We start from the raw sequence: 19,887 nt of genomic DNA, 5'->3' as shown, positions 1-19,887 counted from the left end.
GACTAGATGACCTACAAGGTCCCTTCCAACTCTGATTCTCTGTTATCTGGGGTGAGATTCCAGAGAAATCAATGAGTCACGGTGGAATTGAGAGAGGGGCCGAGATAGAATTATATTGGATATATTGGAAAACTATTCTTAAGGGGGGGGGGGTTCTAGTCCCCCCTCACCCCTCTCCCGCCTCTTTTTGGCCAGTATGAGGGGCAAAGGGCGCCCCCTGGAGGAGACAGCCTGCAGGGCTCAATTGGGAAAGGAAAGTGGGGGGGGTTTCCCAGAAGCTCAGAAAGGAATTAATCTGCATGGATGGGAGGCCACCAGGAGATCCTGGAAAGTAGGAAGAAGACCGTGGTCAAGGCAGCAGCTCGCCTCCTTTTAATCACAAGAGACTCTCCTTATAGATACTTTACATTCCAATATAATCCCTTCTAATATATCATATTTTCTACTTTCTCATAGCCTTTGTATCACCCATTACATTTTCTACTTCATGTATACACCAAAAAAAGAAAGAAAAAGTGACAATTTAAGTTTCTCTTAATAAATGGAAATTTATTAAAATGATATATAGGTAACTTTTGGCTAAGTGGAAATAAAGAAAAAAATATGAAACGGTTATATGAACATCCCTGGAATAAATATAAAATATATTGTAGATTGGGTGATATACCATGTGGATCCTAAATATATTAGCTTTACTTTATATTTACTCTTTTTTCCACTGTTTATTCTATATCGGTCTTGAGAACGTTAATGAAAGTAACAAGGTTAATGTAAAATAAAATAGGCGGTAAGCTGAAAATGGAAATAATAGGGGCCAAAGAATTGAAAATGTATGTGAGGATGAAAGGATCTGGATATTGAATTAATGGATTTAAATAGGAAACGGAGATTTATTTAAAGATCAGTGCAATGGATAATGATGTGATATTAAATAAGAAAGTTGAAAATGTAATTATGACTAGGGATAAATGTTGTAATCTGGAATCACGTTGCTCATGTCAAGAGATATGTAAAAAAAATAAAAATAAAAAACTCCCCCCCCCCATTAAAATCAGGGTGGATTTTTGACAGCACCGTTGCAGCCGCCATCTTGACTTTTTTGACCCGCTTCCATTCCCAGCTCAGGGCGCGCCCCTCTCTTTCCCAGGGTCCGAGGAAGCACCCTCCAACTGTCGCCTCCATCTGGCCGCATGATTTCGTCAGAGTCAGAAGGGACCTTTGGAGGTTGTCTAGTCCAACCCTCCCCCGCCCCAAGCAAGGAGACTTCAACTCCCAGAATTCCTCAACCGGCTTTAAGACGGAGGGACTTCAACTCCCAGAATTCTTTTGCCAGCTGGGGAATTCTGGGAATTGAAGTCCACACACCTTCCAAGGGGCCAAATTTGAAACGCAGGGCACCGCTGGCTCCTAGGAGCTAAGCCCTCTCCTGAGCATATGCAGAGGATTTCCAGCCTCTGGCTGGGGGGTCCCAGCAGGCCACCGCAGAGTCTTTGCACACGCGTGTGCGCTTGAACTCCGCCCAAAAGACCTTGGCCAGGGTTGCAGCCCGCAGCCCATTAGCGAGAAAGCCGTTCCGTGTTTGGCACCCAAATAAAACTGAGGGAGGCGCCTTGCCAAGCCCATTAGCTAATGGCTTTGTAGCCCAGCGTGGCTGCCAGGCCACCTCCAGGCTGAGGAGGATGGGTCTGGGTGTGGGGGCTGAGGAGCAGGGGTCTTCTTCTTGCTAATGAGTGTGTGTGTGAGAGGTGAACGCTGGTAGTCCTTGAGTTGCGACCACAATTGATCTCCCTCCCTCCTTTTCCTTCCTTCCTTCCTGGCCGGACTGCCTCTGTCCTTCCCTTCTTCTCTTCCTTTCCTCCCTCTCTCACTCCTCTCCTTTCCTCCCTTCCTTTTTCTCCCTCCCTCCTTTCTATCCTTATTTTTCTCTCTCCTTCCTTTCTTTCTTCTCCGCCCCTTCTATCTTTTCTTTTCTCTCTTCTTCCTTCTTTTGTTCTTTCCTTCCTTCCTGCCTACCTGCCTTCCCTCCCTCTGTCCTTCCCTTCTTCCCTTCCTTTCCTTCCTCTCTCACTTCTCTTCCTCCCTTTCCTTCCTTTCTTGCCCTCACTTTATCGTTCCTTTTCTGTCTCCTTTCCTTCCTTCCCTTTTCTCCCTCCTGCCCTTCTATCCTTTTTCTCTCTTCCTTCTTTCCTTTCCTTCCTTCCTTCCTTCTTCTCCCTGCCTCCCTTCTCTCCTTCCTTTTCTCTTTTCTTCTTTCTTCCTTCCTTCCTCCTCTCTCCCTCCCTTCTATCTTTGCTTTTCTCTTTCCTTTCTTCTTTCCTTCCTTCCTTCCTTCCTTCCTTCCTTCCTTCCTTCCTTCCTTCCTTCCTTCCTTCCTTCCTTCCTTCTTGCCTGCCTGCCTTCCCTCTCTGTCCTTCCTTTCTTTCCTTCCTTTCCTCCCTCTCACTTGTCTTCCTTCCTTCCTTCCCTTCCTTCCTTTTCTCCCTCCCTCACTTCTATCCCTCCTTTCTCTCTTCCTTCTTTCCTTCCCCCACCCTTTCTATACTTATTTTTCTCTCTCCTTCCTCCCTTCATTTTTCACCCTCCCTCCCTTCTATCCTTCCTTTTCTTTTCCTTCTTTCCTTTCTTTCCTTTTCTCCCTCCCTCCTCTCCTTCCTTCTTTCTTTCTTTCCTTCCTTCCTCCTCTCTCCCTCCCTTCTCTCTTCTTCCTTCTTTCCTTCCTTCCATCTTTCCTCCAAGAACCCAAGGCTCCTTGCTCCCTTCTTCCCCCAACAACAACCCTGCGAGGGAGGCCGCCCAGGGAAGATTCAGGGGCCGGTGAGGGGCTCCTCCTTCCTCCTCCCCCCCCCAACCATTCTCTTGGTCTCTCCTTCCAGCGCATCCAGCAACCAAATTTCACCATGCGGAGGTTGGCACGGTTGCGAGCCAGTCCCCTTCCTCTTCTGCTGTGTCAAGAAGACCCACAATGGCACAACGGGGTGTGTGGTTGCTGCATAAGCCAAGGTGTGAGGGCGGGGCCTTGGTTTTGCACAGGCGGGGGCCTCTAAGCCCCTTCCCACTCTGTTATTCTGTTTTGTAAGAAGAAATTGGAAGCTGTTTTTATTCCCGAAACAATACACGGTTCTCCTGCCTGAGCGGGAGGGGGCTGGTCTAGAAGACCTCAAAAGTCCCTTTCAACTCCGTTATTCTGCTTTATAAGAAGGCAGTTTCTGCCTTTTGGAAGGCAGTTTTTTCTGAAACAATGTAGGGTCTGTCTGAGCAGAGGGTTGGTCTAGAAGACCTCAAAAGTCCTTTTCAACTTCGTGATTCTGTTTATGCACAAACAAAAGGGGGTGGAGTTAGTTCAAATGAGTGTTTGGCGCTCCCTGGTGGACAGCAGAGGAAAAGGCGACATTACAGGCCCTCCTCGACTTACGACGGTTCGTTGAGGGACCAGCGACTGCGCTGAAACAAGCGAATCAGGGCCTTTTTTTCCACACTTAACGCACCGTTGCGTTATTCTGGGATTAACGGGAAGTGATGGAATGGGCCTATTTGGCCTGCAGAGGCTTTTTTCAAGCCTCTGGGAGGCCACAAAAGGCCTCAAGCCAGCCGAAAATCAACTGTGAGGCCTGGTTTGAGGGCTTTTTCGGCCTCCTAGAGGCGTGAAAAAAACCTCTGCAGGCCGAATAGGTCTGTTTCGTCACTTCCAGTATTAACAGGAAGTGACAAACTGGGCCTATTCAGCCTGCATGGGTTTTTTTTTCACGCCTCTGAGAGGCCAAAAAGGCTTCAAACCATCCAAAAATCAGCTGTGAGGCCTAGTTTGAGGCTTTGTTTCGGCCTCCCGGAGGCTTGAGGAAAGCTCTGCTGGCCAAATAGGCCCGTTTGTTACTTCCTGTTACTAGTGAAACAGGCCTATTCGGCCTGCAGAGGCTTTTTTACTGGTTATATACATGGGGTGTGGCTGCTAACGGGTTCGCACTGGTTTGGGAGAACAGGTTATTAATTTTACAGCTGGTTCAACGAACTGGCAAATCGCATCCCTGGCTGGCCCCGCCCAATGCTCCCCTGCCAGGTGTCCCCATTGCAGGTAAGTTGCAGAGGCTTGGGTACGATGAAAGACAGGCCTCTTGGAAGTTCCAGAACTTCCAGGAGGCCATTTTTTTCGGGCCTGTTTTCAGCCACCAGAGAGCCTCAGGAGCCCAGGAATGGTGCAGGAGGCCGACTAGGCCACGCCCACCCAGCACCCGGGCAGAGAACAGGTTGTTAAATCCTTTTCCCCCCACCCCTGCTGTGTATACATCAAAAGGAATGCCTTCGTGCAAAGGAATTCTGGGAGTTGAAGTCCACATCTTACAAGGGGCCAAGCTTGAGACATGCCTTTAGTTAATAGCGTCCTGCCCCCCCGCCTTTTTTTTTCACCTCTCCTGTCCCCTTCCTGGGATCTGTTCTGACCCAGGCTTCGTCAAACATAAAGAAACACAAACTTGTTTTCAAAGCAAAACCTGTTTTTTATTGCAACGCTGGGAATTACTTTCATTCCCAGCCAAAAAAAAGGTTCCCTGAGATAAGCACACACCTTTCAGTGGTGTGCAATGCTACCAAAAACAGAAGTATCCAATGAACTATAACAGAAACCAACCGATGCACCAGAAAAAGCCGACCAGAGTACACAAAGCTTCAAGAGGGACTCAGAATCTATAGAACTACCTTGCTTCCTGCAAAGAGTTCATCATCTTGGCCTGACTTTTATCCCTTATGCGAGGGGAAATCACTTCCCAGCCTTACTCCTGAGTCGCCTCTTTTGTCTCAGCTGGTCTCGCCTTCTGGCAGCTCTGTGCACACACACACTGGGAACAGGCTCCCCCTGTTCCTCTGCCTCGCTGATGCCAGCTATTGGAGGCTCTCAAGTCACCACACAACTCCCAGATGGTCCTGGTCCCATCTCTGCATCGGACGCAAGATCCTCGTCCAGGTCCTCCCCAGACTCCCGGACTGGTCCCCGTTCTTCCCCACTGTCCGATTCCGCTGCCGTCTGCACCGGCTGCCGGTGAACCACAACCACTTTCTCATAGTTTTCCCACGAAATGACCCACACAAAACACCGTTTGTGGCCAACAAATCTTTATTCTGGATTTCGACAAAGATAAATGCAAAATAGAGTTGATCAAGGCTCGCCAAGGGCTCTTTTCCGAGCCACAAGTGTCTCTCTTGTTCAATTTCTTTTCACTAAGAAATAAAATATTGTTTTGTCAGCATTCTGTTTTGAAAATATTTACAATAATCAATGGCTAGATCGGCAAGGGCTCCTTGGAAAAATATGATTTGCATTGAGGATAAACTACATAACCCTCTCGCATTTAGTCCTGGATTTACACCTGTTCCATTGGCGCCCATTCAAAGGCACCGAAAAAAGCAACTAAGGACTATTTTTCACACTTATGACTATCCCCTTTGGTCGCGTGATCAAAATTCCGCTGCTTGGCACCTGACTTTCTGATGAGCAACTTTCAACGTGGAAAATGGATTGGTTTAACAATGGTGTTACTGAGTCAACCACCGCAGTGATTGACTTCGCAACTTTGGCAAGAAAGATTGCAAAAACCCGCTCAACCGTCTCGCTTAACGACAGAAGTGTTGGGGGTCGTAAGTCAAGGGCCACCTGCACAATGCCCATCAGCCACCAGCCAGCTGGTTGTTGTGGCTTGTCGGCCGCCGGGGGTGAGGAAACGGAGCCGTCAGAGAGAGAGAGACAGAGGGGCAGAGGGGCGGAGGTGAGTAGGTGTGGCAGACAACTATTTATCTTCCGGCTGGCGTGCGGTAAAGGAGAAATGGTTTTCACCGGAGCTGCCAGGGTTCCTAACACAGGAATCTTTTGAGTTCACATCAGAGATTTTGTAATGTTTGTGGAGCTCGGTAAGAACACTGGGGTTACATTCTGGGATATTGGCAGAGGTTGGCAGGGGCCGGAGTGGCCCATTAGATCTCCTCCTGCGTAGTTTGGCACCATGGCCCTGGCACGCATTCCCCCAACCCTCCTGAACCGCTCCCCTTCTACCTGAAGAACAGGTAGGGTGAGCTGCTTCACGATCCATCCCCATTGAAGCAGCCCCATGGCTAAGGGTCCCCGGGGGTCGGCAGCTGGCGCCGATACGTCTTTGCCCGCCGTTTAGCTTCCTTGGCCTCTTCCACAGCCTGGCGGAGGTACTTGGAGGGGTTGGCCCTCACCTGGGCCACGGCCCGCACCAGGAGCTTCATGGCCCGAGGGGATACACCTTGCAGGAGGTTCCACTGAGGCAGGAAATAATTGGGCAGGTGTCCCTCGGCCAGGCTGGCGGACAGATCATCGAGGACACCCAGGAGGGCATGCGCAGCGTTCTCCTCCTCGGCTAGGTAGCGGCTCGGCAGCCGTTCACAGGACCACAAGGCCAGGGTGAAGAGGTGGTATGGACCCAAGCCCTGCAGGTCAGCCCAGGGGAGGGCAGCCGTGGTGGCTCGCAGGGACCACAACAGCGGCAGAGGAAGGACGCGCCACAAGGGCAGCTCGCTCGCCGAAAAGGAGAGGTACCAATCCGAGCCAGAAGCAGACGGGAAGAGGTAGAAGCCAACGGTCACATCTTCATCCCGCAGTTTGCCATCCCAGAAGTGACCCTGGCTCAGCCACGGCTGGGCCACCTCGGGCCACCCCTGAAAGGCCACCACAGGGACGATGTCATAGAGAACACGGTAAGATCCAATGCAGACGATCACAGAGGTGACGCGTCCACGGAGCTCGACCCGGACATCTTTGGCCGCCGCGGAAAACACCCGGAAGAACCACTCAGACACCAGTTCTGCGGACAGGAAGGTCTCGTCCCCATAGCTGCACTCAGACCAGCGTTGCTGGGTGGGAGCGTCGAAAGGCTGGAGGCTGATCCGGGCGTGCCCAGGGGGGCTCTGCGTCATATCCAATGTGACGGGCACGCCGGCCACATTCAGCACTGGCACCAGGAGCGTGAAACAGGTATCGTAGTCACTGCCGGGAGAAAGCGGGCACAGGGTGGTGCCATTGATGTGGACTGTGCCCTGGTGCGTCCCACCAAAGAGAAGAAGGTAGCGGTTGACCGGGGGCAATTTTCCATCCGTTCGTTGGACCTGAGCTGTGGGAAGAACAAGGCAGGGGGTGGGCAAGGAATCACGGCCGAGCTAAGGCACTCCTTTGGCGGTATCAGGGGCAAGAGACCACACATGAAAATCCAATTAATCTGCTTTATTGATGAAAGCGTCTGTACAGGAATCTTCTAATTAAACTGCTTTATTGCTGAAAGGCTCTGTGCAGGAATCTTCTAACTAAAATGCTTTATCGCTGAAAGCCTAAGCGCAGGAATCTTCTAACTAAAATGCTTTATTGCTGAAAGCCTCTGTGCAGGAATCTTCTAACTAAAATGCTTTATTACTGAAAGCCTCTGTGCAGGAATCTTCTAATTAAACTCATTTATTGCTGAAAGGCTCTGTGCAGGAATCTTCTAACTAAAATGCTTTATTACTGAAAGCCTGCACAGGAATATTCTCAGCTAATGGTTGCCACCTGCTAGGACTTAGATTTAAGGGTCCACAGAATTCAAGGTTTGGACTTAGTTCACCTGTGGCTACACAGAGATGCTAGGCTGATTCCTTTTTTGACTCCTCCCCCAGCTTCTGCCAATCCTTTTTTTTTACAAGGGTGGTTGCTTAACAACCAGGCGACTCCCTTAGCATCGGCTTAACAACGGGGGGCAAGAAAGGTCTTCAAATGGGGCAGCATTCACTTCAGAACTTGTCTCACTTAGCTCAGAGAAAAGTTGGACTTGATTGTGGCCATATATTGAGAACTACCTATACGATCCCGATCCAAGTAGCTAACCCGGGCTGGGGAATTCTGGGAATTGAAGTCCACCCCGGCCTAGAAAGACCTCACCTCAGAGGTCCATGCAGACTTCTCAGGGGTGGGATCCAAATTTCTTAACAACGGGTTCTGTGAGCTTGGCCTAATTTGTGGATGTGGCTTGGTGGTCATGTGACTTGTAAATATTTTATTTTTAAAAAAGAGCAACTTTTACCCAAGATCAGGCAGAGCAGGCAGGCAGATTGAGTTGCTCGCAGAATCACAGATTCATTCAGAGATCTATCTTTCTGCCATCTGCTACCTGAGTCTGCGCTGAAAAATAGAAGCTTCAGTCCTAAGGAAGGTTCAGCTCTGCTTTTAGGTTAGCTAGAAAGCAAGAAATCCAACCATTTCCTGCTTTCTAGCTAATCTAAATCCTCCAACTCCTCCTTTCATGGTATTTCACACAGCTGCCCCCAAACAAACCAGGATTGGAATCTGGGTTGATGGTTTTAAGCTGTCCAGTTTGAGGAAGGGGCTTCCAAGAAACTGAAGGTGGGATACAGGGTAGCCCTCGACTTAACAGCAGTTCATTTAGTGACGGTCTCCTGCAGCCCCAGGAATGTGGGGCTTCCTTGTGTGGTCGTAAATCGAGGACTTGCCTGTATTTTTAACTATGTTGGGAATTTGGATGAGGTTGGGCTAGGAGGGGCTTTTTGGGGGGGGGGTTGAAGTGCTTTCTTTCCCACTGTGACTCCCCCAACTCTCCCTCTTGGGCGGGGGGTTGGACTAGATGACCTACATGGTCCCTTCCAACTCAGATGATCTGCTCTCTGTTAACTCACCCAGCAGCGAGAAAACAAGATCTTTGGCCTGGAACAATTCGGGGTCCTTCCTGCCGTCAGGGCTCCTGGCTTGGTGTTCCTGGATGAGTTGGTTCAGCTCCGCAATCTGCACCCCAGAATGGAAGTCCAGGTCCGTGAGGGGCTTGGCAGGGGCCGGCTTGGGTGGGGGGTCCTCGGAGGGAGATGCCATCCCCGGCGGGTCACACAAGCGTCTTCCTTGCGGAAGGAAAGGTTAAATCAAAGAGGCACGGGCGGGGGGGGGGGGTTGGATTAGATGATCTCTAAGGTCTCTTCCAAGTCCGTTAATTTCATCTCAACCTGACTGAGCATCGGGGCTGGACTAGATGACCTCCAAGATCCCTTCCAACTCCCTTATTCTCGTTAATCCCATCTCACCCTGATTGAGCATGGGGGCTGGACTAGATGATCTCCAAGGTCCCTTCCAACTCCGTTAATCCCATCTCATCCTGCTTGAACATTGGGGCTGGACTAGATGACCTCCAAGATCCCTTCCAACACTGTAAATCCCATCTCATCCTGTTTGAGCATGGGGGCTGGACTAGATGACCTCCAAGGTCCCTTCCAACTCTGCTAATTTCATCCCATCTCACCCTTCTTGAACATGGGAACTGGACTAGATGACCTCCAAGGTCCCTTCCAACTCTGTTAATCCCATCTCATCCTGCTTGAGCATGGGGGCTGGACTAGATGACCTCTAAGGTCCCTTCCAACTCTGTAAATCCCATCTCATCTAACTTTGCTTGAGAAGGGGGCTGGACTAGATGACCTCCAAGGTCCCTTCCAAATCCGTTAATCCCATCTCATCCTGCTTGAGCACGGGGCTGGACTAGATGACCATCAATGTCCCTTCCAACTCTGTAAATCCCATCTCATCCTGTTTGAGCATGGGAGCTCGACTAGATGATCTCTAAGGTCCCTTCCAACTCTGTAAATCCCATCTCATCCTGTTTGAGCATGGGAGCTCGACTAGATGATCTCTAAGGTCCCTTCCAACTCTGTTAATCCCATCTCATCCTGTTTGAGCCATGGGGGCTGGACTAGATGACCACCAAGGCCCCTCCTAGCTCTATTCTAGTTTACTTCCTCTCCCGCCCCCAAAAGAAAAACCCGGAATACATTTAGAAGCTAAGGAAACTCTGGGCTGGAGACCACGAGGAGACCCCGGTATCTAGGCTTCACCAGGAAGTTGAGAAGGCCAAGAGAAGGACGGAGACGCTCCCACAGGTGTGGCCAGGTGCATCCGGGCTGGGACAGGTGCAGCCCCGTCCCGAGCCACTGGGGCGCCCCATCTCCTCCACCCCCGGCCGCCCATCGTCCTCAAAGGGCAGAAGCGACCCCTCCGCTCCTTCCTTGCCATTCCCCGCCACCACCACCCCGCGCGCGCAGTACTCCGCTCACCTGTGCATCTACCTGGCCGAGCCCGAAGCCGCACCCACCGAGGGCGGCTGCCGCCAGGAACCCTGGGAGATGTAGTTTCCAGCAACCTCAACCCCCCCTTTCCTTAAAGCATGCCTGGATGGGGCAGCCGGCTCGCTCTTCATTTGGGCGGGAAAGCCCCCTCACAGAAATTGGGGAGGGGTCTCCCATCACGCCGGGAGGGGCGGCTGGCTCGCTCTTCATTTGGGTGGGAAAGCCCCCACCCAGGTCCCAGCTGGGGAATTCTGGGAGTTGAAGTCCACACTTTCCTCAAGCTGCCAAAATGGAGAAACTCAGCTATTCAGGTGGCTCTCGGCTTACTTCATTTAGTGGCCGAAGTTGCAACAGCCCTGGGAAAAAACAAGCCAGTGACTTACCACTGGTCCTCGCGTTTATGACCGTGGGCAGCATTCCCTTATGGGTCATGTGGTCAAGAGTCAGGCCCGGATTTTACAGGCCTGGGTTTTTTTGTGAAAGTTAAGGCTGTGTTGTGTGAACGCCAGACGAAATACACACAGACACGCACACACAACTGTCTTGCTTAGTGGTGGAAATTCTGGCCTTCAGTTTGTGGTCATTAAGTGGAGGGCTGCCCTTCTCTTGTGAGGCTTCCTTGCCGACAAGCTCTCCACACCGGGTTTGTCTGCGATGGCTCGGAAAGCTTGGCCAAACTACAAACCATCATTCAGGGTTTGGGGCCTGAATCTGCTGGCTTATGCAACTGACCCTGATTAAAAGTTAACCCAGGGTTTTTGGAGGACATGCCTCATTCAGATGGGAGTTTTCCGTGTGTCTAGCGTGAACTAGCATGCATTTGTTGGGGTTGGACTAGAAGACCTCCGAGGTCTCTTCTACCTCGGTTATTCTTGTTCCTTTCTGGGGGTTCACCAGTCCAAACAGAAGGGTAGATCAAATCAGGCACGGCAAAAAACAAAGATGGACACATACCCCCCCCCAAAAAAAAATTTGGTTGAGACACTTAAAAAAAAAAAGGATATGCAAAGACAACTAGGCCCGAGGCCACGTGAGCAACAACACGCCATGGAGAGGGGTTTTTATGGGGTGGATGGATTGGCCTTTAATGTTCGTTACCCAAACCACCATAAGCCCACTTTGGACATCCCCTCTTCTCCTTTTCCTCCTCCTCCTCCCTGCTTTGCACTCAAAGGTTTATTTCGTGCGGTACACCCAGTCGGTGTCTGGCGGGGTCTCAGCTCGGGACAGCCTGGGCTTTGCGCCGGCCGCCCTGCCTTCAGTCGGCGGGGCCCCCGCTTGCATGAGGGTGTTGACGATGTTGTGGAAACGGGGAGGACTCCCGGCCGACACCTGCAGCTGCTGCGTTGCGGGTGTGGGGGGCTCCGGCTCTCGTCCACGGCGCTGCTCGCGTGCCATGAACTCGGCCTGCTCGTCCTGGCTGAGAGTTCGTCGACGGTGGGCCCTTTCAGGCGTCGGCGAGCGACTCCCCGGTGGGGTCTGAGGGTGGACGGGGTAGATGTAGACTCGGGCAGGACGCTGGGAGTGCTGTCCAGGGGGTAGATATTCCGCCTCCTGGCCGCTGGCTATCGAACGCCTTTGGGCCTCCGCCGCTGCAGTCCGTCCGTATGGTTCGGTGGACACAAGGGTGTTCCGCCGGTCCTCAGTGGGGACATTAGTGAGCAGGTCGGACGTCCCTACGGCGACGTCTCGAAAACGAGGGCTGGGGTAGGCCGAGGGGGCTGAGGAGGTCCGGGGCCGGGGCCGGGGCCGGTTGTCGCATTCGCAGTTGTAATAACGGGGTGAGCAGCAGCATGGCAGATAATCAGGGCAGGAGTGGCGGTGGTGGCGGTGTTCCCGGCATCGGCATCGGAGGTGTCCGTTTTCCAAGTTCATGGTGACCTTGAGTGGTTCTAGGGTACACTGGAGGCAGCGCCGTGGTGGGGACCGGCTGCGTTGCCGCCGCCGTGGTGGGGGATCATCATTGGAGAATTGTAGCGATGGCTTTCGCAGGGACACTTTCTTCACTGGGCGGACAAGAACCAGCGGTTTTTCGGGTTCTGGAAAAGAAAGGAATAACTGTTGGCAAAATGGGCACGTGGGAAACGCAAGAGGCCAGGGTTGGGCGCTGCCACGCCGGTGTCAAAGCGTTGTGGCAGCCTCCGTAACTCTGTGGACACAGAGCCGGTGGGGGGTTCTCGAGCAAGATCGGACCTTGGGTTTCTCGTACGGGAATCCTTTTTACGGCGCGTCTTCAGGGAAAAAAAGATCTGACAGTTCAAAAAAGGGATAGGGGGGTTTACAGGTAGTCCTTGACTTACAAGGGTTCATTTAATGACCCCCCTCAAAGTTACGATGGCCCTGAAAAAAAGCAAATTAAGACCGTTTTTCACACTTACGACCGTTGCAGTCAAAATTCAGAGGCTTGGCCACTGACGTGTATTTATGATGGTTGCGATGTCTGGGGCGTCATGTCATCCCCTTTTTGTGACCAAGTCAATGGGGGAACAGGATTCGTTTAATGACCCTGTGACTAATTTAACAACGGCAGTGATTTACTTAACAATGCGGACAAGAAAGGTCGTGAAAGAGGACAAAACTCACTTAGCAACGGTCTGGCTTCACAACAGACATTTTGGGTTCAGTTGGAAGTCGAGGACTGCCTGTACACAGAGTGCAAACACACACACACACACACACACCGAACATTCCCTGCTGAAACCCCAGAAGGGACAAACGGCGAAGTTTGATCCTGTTCGTGTTCCATGTCTGAAGCCCCCAAACGTGGCCTCCGCACCCCCAATTTTGAGACCCCTAAAATGATGGAAGCAGGCCCAGCCCTGCCAGAGAAAGAAATGGTGCGTAATATTGCCATTTTAACAAGGGTTTTCAAGTTTTATTTTCATTTCATTCTACGTAGGTTCCTTGTTTTGTGTTGTTGTTTTGTTTTATACATACATATACATACATCATACAAACATACATATATACATATATTATATAAAGAAAGAGCAACAGTTTTAACATCTACATAAATGGCTTATTGTCTGGTTATGGTTAATTTGAGCAATAGCCATAATAATAAAAATAATAATAATATCATCATCATATTCATTCACAGTGATCATGGAATAACAATATTTTAATATCATTCTATTCTATATTTTTCCTATAATGTAATAACAATATTTTATTATAATTTTATTCTATATTTTGTTATCATGTAATAGCAATATTTTATTATAATTCTATTTTATATTTTTCTTATCATATAATAACAATATCTTATTATCATTCTATTCTATATTTTTGCTATCATATAATGACAATTTTATTCTATTATAATTCTCTTCTATATTTTTCTTATCATATAATAATATAATATAGAATAAGAACAGAATAAAATAATGAATAATGGAATGGGAATGGAATGGAAACTTTTATCACTCGCTTCTCTATTTACAAGAGAGATAACACTTCCTTCAAACTAAAATGTTGAGAGCCCTTTGGAAGCTATTAATAAATGTTAGTGCCTGTTTTATTGTTGGGTTTAAAGGGTAGATTTTGGGCAGTCTTGGTGCCTCCTGCAACCTTTTTAAATATACTGTGTGTGTGTGTGTGTGTATAAATATATTAAGAATATATATATATATATATATATATATATATATATATATATATATATATATATATATATAAAATTGTTTTATATCACAAATTCCATTTTTATATTTGTTTACTAGGTGTCCAACGTGTTAAAATATAAACATCATTATCATCAATATAATCATGTACATAGACATATATGCGATAATATCAATCATTATTGAAAAGTCTACTATATTCCATTATAATATCAATTGTATAACCATCAAAATATTTACTAATTTTCTTCCATTATAATATCAATTATATAACCATCAAAATATTTACTAATTTTCTTCCATTATAATATCAATTATATAACCATCAAAATATTTACTAATTTTCTTCCATTATTAATATCAATTATATAACCATCAAAAATATTTATTAATCATTTTTTCTTTCTCACGTAGTCTGTGGTCTCAGATTGGACTGCTATTTGTCAGAAATGGTGTAGGGTCTCTCACTTGGGCGGGGAGGGGGGTTGGACTAGATGACCTACAAGCTCCCTTCCAAACTCTGATTATTTGTAAATCTGTAATTTCACATAAATCCACTCGTCTGACTTCTGTATCTGTCAGCTAACCATCTGTAGAAAAATTCCCACGTCACAAAATATTCCGAATCTTCTTTTTCTTTGATTTTTTTAAGGTTAACCTAGCCATTTCTGCGCATTCCAGAATTTTATTTTATTTTGTATTATATTATATCATCTGTAGGGGTTTCTATGTTTTTCCAGTATTGGGTGTTATATAATCCTGGCTTCTGTTAGAGAAGTCAGCGGAGAATGCTAAATAAATAAAACATCAAGCAAACCAGTAAACAAACAAGAGGCAGAGAATCAGAATCGGTTGAAGGATTTAGCACCGCTTTGTAAAGCCTTAGTAAGGCCACACCTGGAATCCTGCATCCAGTTTTGGTCACCGTGTTACAAAAAAAAGAGGTTGAGGCTTTTGGAAAGAGCGCAGAGAAGAGCAACTAAGAGGATAACAAAATAACAGAATGGCAGAGTTGGAAGGGATCTTGGAGGTCATCTAGTCCAACCCCTGCTGCTCAGAATAACAGGAATTAAAAGCCTGGAGTCTAAAACATAGGAAGAACCGTGGCAGGAATTGGATACGTTTTAGTTCAATAAAAAGAAGGACTGGGGGGGACATAATAGTAGTTGTCCCATATTTGAGGGGCTGCCCCGAAGAAGAGGGGGAGGTCAAATTATTCTCCTGAAGACAAGAAACAACGGATGGAAACTAACCAAGGAGAGAAGCAACCTGGAATTAAGGAGAAAATTTCCTAACAGGGAGGACAATTAGCCAGGGGAACTGCTTGCCACAGAAGGTGTGCGTGCTTCATCCCTGGAGGCTTTTAAGGAGACAGAACAGCCACTTGTCTGAAATGAAATAGGGTCACCTGCTAGAGCAGGGGGTTGGGCTAGATGACCTCTGAAGTCCCCTCCGACTCTGTTAATTCTGTCACGGCCTCCTGCTTGAGCAGGGGGTTGGGCTAGATGACCTCCAAGGTCCCTTCCGACTCTGTTAATTCTGTCACGGTCTCCTGCTTGAGCAGGGGTTGGGCTAGATGACCTCCAAGGTCCCTTCCGACTCCATTAAATTATGTCGCAGTCTCCTGCTTGAGCAGGGGGTTGGGCTAGATGACCTCTGAAGTCCCTTCCGACTCCATTAATTCTGTCACGGTTTCCTGCTTGAGCAGGGGGTTGGGTTAGATGACCTCTGAAGTCCCTTCCGACTCCATTAATTCTGTCACGGTCTCCTGCTTGAGCAGGGGGTTGGGCTAGATGACCTCCAAGGTCCCTTCCGACTCTTTTAATTCTGTCACGGTCTCTTGCTTGAGCAGAGGGTTGGACTAGAACAGCCTTAAACACTCAAAAAAGCCACAAAAGTCCTAACCGGAAGCCCTCCGTTCAATTTTAGAGCTGACCAGACTCTATGGCGGTACTCTAACCATAGAGTCTCCTCCTAGCGCGGCAACCTTTTTTCTCTACCTGTACTAACCAAAAGCCTATCAACTGTGGAGCCGATCAGACTCTATGGCGGTTCCCCTCCAACCATAGAGTCTCCTCCTAGCGCGGCATCCTTTTTTCCTCTACCTGTCCTGACCAAAAGCCCTATCAATTGTGGAGCTGACTGGCAACGGAGCCACAGGTTGGCGACCCCTGGACTAAGAAGACCTCCAAGATCCCTTCCAACTCTTGTCCTTGTGCAATAGCTCTTGCTTGAGCAGGGGGTTGGACTAGATGACCTCTAAGGTCCCTTCCAACTCTTGTTAAAATCCAGAGAGATGGATTGGACGGAGAAGAGCACCGTGGTCTCTCTTTCAACCCAACCACCTTTATCCCAAATGTGTTTTTTTCTTTTTTTCTTTCTTTCTTTTGTTCCTTTCTTTCGTTCCTTTCTTTCGTTCCTTTCTTTCTTTCATTCATTCTTTCTTCCTTTCCTTCCTTTCTTCCTTTCTTTCTTTCCTTTCTTTCTTTCTTTCCTTTCTTTCTTTCATTCTGTCATTCTTTCTTTCTTTCTTTCTTTCCTTCTTTCCTTTCTTTCTTCCTTTCCTTCCTTCCTTCCTTCCTTCCTTCCTTCCTTCCTTCCTTCCTTTCTTTCTTTCTTTCTTTCTTTCTTTCTTTCTTTCTTTCTTTCTTTCTTTCTTTCCTTCTTTTCTTTCTTTCCCCCAAGGAGCAACTGGACTTTCTGGGTTTCTTTTTATTTCTTCTTCTTTGAAGACGTTTCGCTACTCATCCAAGAAGCTTCTTCTGCTCTGGATGAGAAGCGAAACGTCTTCAAAAAAACCCAAGAAAATCCAGTTTCCACTTGGGGGTTGGGAAGCATCTTTGAGGCAGCCACGATGGAAGAGGAAAGGGAAGAGAGGCGTTTCCTCCTGGGAATTGGAAGAACTTGAAGGACCAGGATGGCAAGAAACCCTGCTGGTTTTAATTGAATTAAAATCAGCTTTAAATTAAAAAGGGCTAATTTTGGAAGGAGCTGAGAGCTAAATAACCCCCCCATCCCCTCCCAAACTTCAGGGTGACACCAGGAAGTAACGGCTGAATTTATTTATATCCTCCTCTTTTAATGACTCCGTAATCCCTTGCATCGAGTGGAGTCTGGGCAACTGAATGTTTTACTGGCCGGTTGCCTTTCCTGTCGCCAGGGCGGAGTTCTGTTCGGCAGATATATTCTCCTTGTGCCCAGAGAGAGAAATATCGCCCTCTACCCAGGATCGAACTCAAAGCCCCCTGATTGTGAAGCGAGAGCACCACCTCTGGGCCACCGCACCACTCGCTGAATTACTCATATACAGCACTTTACTAATATTCAAAAAAGGTTTCGACTGAAGTTGTTCCACCCCACCCCGATTTCTGCCATCACCACCTATCCACACGTACGCATTCCTCACCTTTGGTGGGGGCCTGACCTCCGCACAGGTTCCTCACCAGGCAACAGAAATAATAGCAGACCTGGGAGGAAAGTGGGAGGAAGTTTAATCAATGCAGCTGTATCTATATTTAAAACCGAAATGCCCCCCCGCATCTTTGCAAAATCTCCAAGAACCATAAAGCTTAATCCTAACCCTAGCTAGAGCAGGGGGTTGGGCTAGATGACCTCTGAACTCCCCTCCGACTCTGTTAATTCTGTCATGATCTCCTGCTAGATCAGGGGGTTGGGTTAGATGACCTCTGAAGTCTCCTCCAACTGTTAATTCTGTCATGATCTCCTGCTAGCGGGGGGTTGGGCTAGATGACCTCCGAGGTCCCCTCCGACTGTTAATTCTGTCATGGTCTCTGTTGGGCTAGATGACCTCCAAGGACCCTCTGACTCTGTTAATTCTGTCATGGTCTCTGTTGGGCTAGATGACCTCCAAGGACCCTCTGACTCTGTTAATTCTGTCATGATCTCCTGCTAGATCAGGGGTTGGGTTAGATGACCTCTGAAGTCTCCTCCAACTGTTAATTCTGTCATGATCTCCTGCTAGCAGGGAGTTGGGCTAGATGACCTCCGAGGTCCCCTCCGACTGTTAATTCTGTCATGGTCTCTGTTGGGCTAGATGACCTCCAAGGACCCTCTGACTCTGTTAATTCTGTCATGGTCTCTGTTGGGCTAGATGACCTCCAAGGACCCTCTGACTCTGTTAATTCTGTCATGATCTCCTGCTAGATCAGGGGGTTGGGTTAGATGACCTCTGAAGTCTCCTCCAACTGTTAATTCTGTCATGATCTCCTGCTAGCGGGGGTTGGGCTAGATGACCTCTGAGGTCCCCTCCGACTCTGTTAATTCTGTCATGATCTCCTGCTAGCGGGGGTTGGCTAGATGACCTCCAAGGTCTCCTTCAACTTCGTTAATTCTGTCACGGTCTCCTGCTAGAGCAGGGGGTTAGGCTAGATGACCTCCGAGGTCCGCTCCAACTGTTAATTCTGTCATGGTCTCTGTTGGGCTAGATGACCTCCAAGGACCCTCTGACTCTGTTAATTCTGTCATGATCTCCTGCTAGAGAAGGGGGTTGGGCTAGATGACCTCTGAGATCCCCTCCAACACTGTTAATTCTGTCCCCCGTCTCCTGCTAGAGAAGGGGGTTGGGCTAGATGACCTCCGAGGTCCCCTCCGACTCTTCTTAATCCTGTCACGGTCTCGCAAAGGTTCCGCTTGAGCCGCCTCAATCCCTGGCTCCTGAGCCCAGATAATCTCAGTCCTCGGAAAAGGGATCTCGTAGGTCATCTAGTCCAACCCCCTACCCCCATTTTAACACCGTGGCCGCAAGTTTTTCGTGGTGGGCCGCACCCCTTAATTCGTCCTCTGTGGGCACCCGCCCCCATAGGAAGCTCCTGTACCCCTCCCTCCCGGGGAGAGCCCCCCCCCAGCCCTCACCACGGTGGCCAGCCTGAGGGCCAGTTGCACCACCACGATCAGCGCCAGGAGGACGGCCAGCGCCTCGTGGAGCTCCAGGCAGCAGCCCTCGGGGGGCGGGTGGCACAGGAGGCTGGTGTCCCCCATGGGCGAGGAGGAGGAGGAGGAGGCGCCAGGGCCGGCAGCTGCCCGGCTGTGCCAGGCATCCCCTCTGCCCCCTCCGCTTGGCACATCCCGGGCAGGGGTGGGGTTGGGGTGTGTGTGTGTGGAGGGGCCTGGCCCAAGCAGGGTTTGTGATGCAACCGAGGCCCTCCCTCCCCCCAGGGATTGTGAGGTGGAGAGGGCTGGGGGAGGGGAGGTTGGGGCTGCCCTCCCCCCTCTCTTTCCACCTGGGTTTGTGCCCTTCGGGCCACCTCCACACCCATCAGGCTGGGCTGTGAGGTGGGCAGAGGGGAATTCTCTCGCAGGTGGCTACTAGGGCGGCTGGCCTGGATCCCTCATCCCTCTCCTTCCTTCCTTCCTTCCTTCTCTATCCTTCCTTCCCTCTCTCCTTCCTTCCACCCTCCCTCCCTCCCTCTCCATTTTCTTCCTTCCTTCCTTCCTTCCTTCTCTATCCTTCCTTCCCTCTCTCCTTCCTTCCACCCTCCCTCCCTCTCCATTTCCTTCCTTCCTTCCTTCCTTCCTTCCTTCTCTATCCTTCCTTCCCTCTCTCCTTCCTTCCACCCTCCCTCCCTCCCTCTCCATTTCCTTCCTTCCTTCCTTCTCTATCCTTCCTTCCCCTCTCTCCTTCCTTCCACCCTCCCTCCCTCCCTCTCCATTTCCTTCCTCCCTCCTCCCTCCCTTCCTTCCTTCCTTCCTTCTCTATCCTTCCTTCCCTCTCTCCTTCCTTCCACCCTCCCTCCCTCCCTCTCCATTTTCTCCCTTCCTTCCTTCCTTCCTTCTCTATCCTTCCTTCCCTCTCTTTCCTTCCACCCTCCCTCCCTCTCCATTTCCTTCCTTCCTTCCTTCCTTCCTTCCTTCCTTCCTTCCTTCCTTCCCTCTCTCCTTCCTTCCACCCTCCCTCCTTCCCTCTCCATTTCCTTCCTTCCTTCCTTCCTTCTCTATCCTTCCTTCCCTCTCTCCTTCCTTCCACCCTCCCTCCCTCCCTCTCCATTTCCTTCCTCCTCCCTCCCTCCTCCCTTCCTTCCTTCCTTCCTTCCTTGTTTCCTTGTTTCCTCTCTTTTCTCTTTCTTCCTCCTCCCTTCCTTCCACCAACAAAGGTCAGGCACCACAAAGTAGCGTCCCCCCCATCCAGAGTCCCTGCCTACTCGGCCAC

The 19,887-nt window shown here is 49.5% G+C and overlaps 3 protein-coding genes across 8 annotated transcripts in view; 1 reads left to right on the top strand and 2 right to left on the bottom strand.

Moving 5' to 3' along the window:
- Positions 1 to 10,127, bottom strand: part of LOC113451819 (nucleotidyltransferase MB21D2-like) — a 93,434-nt gene extending 83,307 nt beyond the window's left edge. Inside the window, exons 1-5 of one of the 6 annotated variants that reach the window (XR_015740338.1) lie at positions 10,087 to 10,120; positions 8,668 to 8,879; positions 8,058 to 8,150; positions 5,607 to 7,118; positions 5,087 to 5,526 (exon numbers count right to left, since the gene is read on the bottom strand). Coding sequence is in view for 5 of the 6 variants with exons in the window: in XM_087917733.1 (XP_087773859.1) it covers positions 6,097 to 7,118; positions 8,058 to 8,150; positions 8,668 to 8,879; positions 10,087 to 10,094 (1,335 nt within the window). In the remaining variant the exon portion in view is untranslated. Of the gene's footprint in view, positions 1 to 5,086; positions 7,119 to 8,057; positions 8,151 to 8,667; positions 8,884 to 10,086 lie in introns of those variants that run through there. The other 5 variants (XM_087917734.1, XM_087917733.1, XM_026723211.2 and 2 more) reach the window with 5 other exon arrangements.
- Positions 1 to 19,887, top strand: part of NLGN2 (neuroligin 2) — a 152,917-nt gene that overhangs the window by 64,993 nt on the left and 68,037 nt on the right.
- Positions 11,076 to 18,719, bottom strand: LOC113451813 (uncharacterized). Its single transcript, XM_026723203.2, has 3 exons — positions 18,594 to 18,719; positions 17,128 to 17,188; positions 11,076 to 12,137 (listed from the first exon to the last, which is right to left on the bottom strand). The coding sequence occupies exons 1-3, from the start codon at positions 18,717 to 18,719 to the stop codon at positions 11,275 to 11,277; spliced, it is 1,050 nt and encodes a 349-aa protein (XP_026578988.1). The 3' UTR covers positions 11,076 to 11,274.

The sequence above is a fragment of the Pseudonaja textilis genome, chromosome Z (genome assembly GCF_049901715.1).
Source record: "Pseudonaja textilis isolate UNSWEBS1 chromosome Z, rPseTex1.2, whole genome shotgun sequence".
Classification (NCBI taxonomy): Eukaryota; Metazoa; Chordata; class Lepidosauria; order Squamata; family Elapidae; genus Pseudonaja; species Pseudonaja textilis.
Note: the sequence above shows the minus strand (reverse complement) of the source record. Positions and strands in the feature narration are given on the sequence as shown.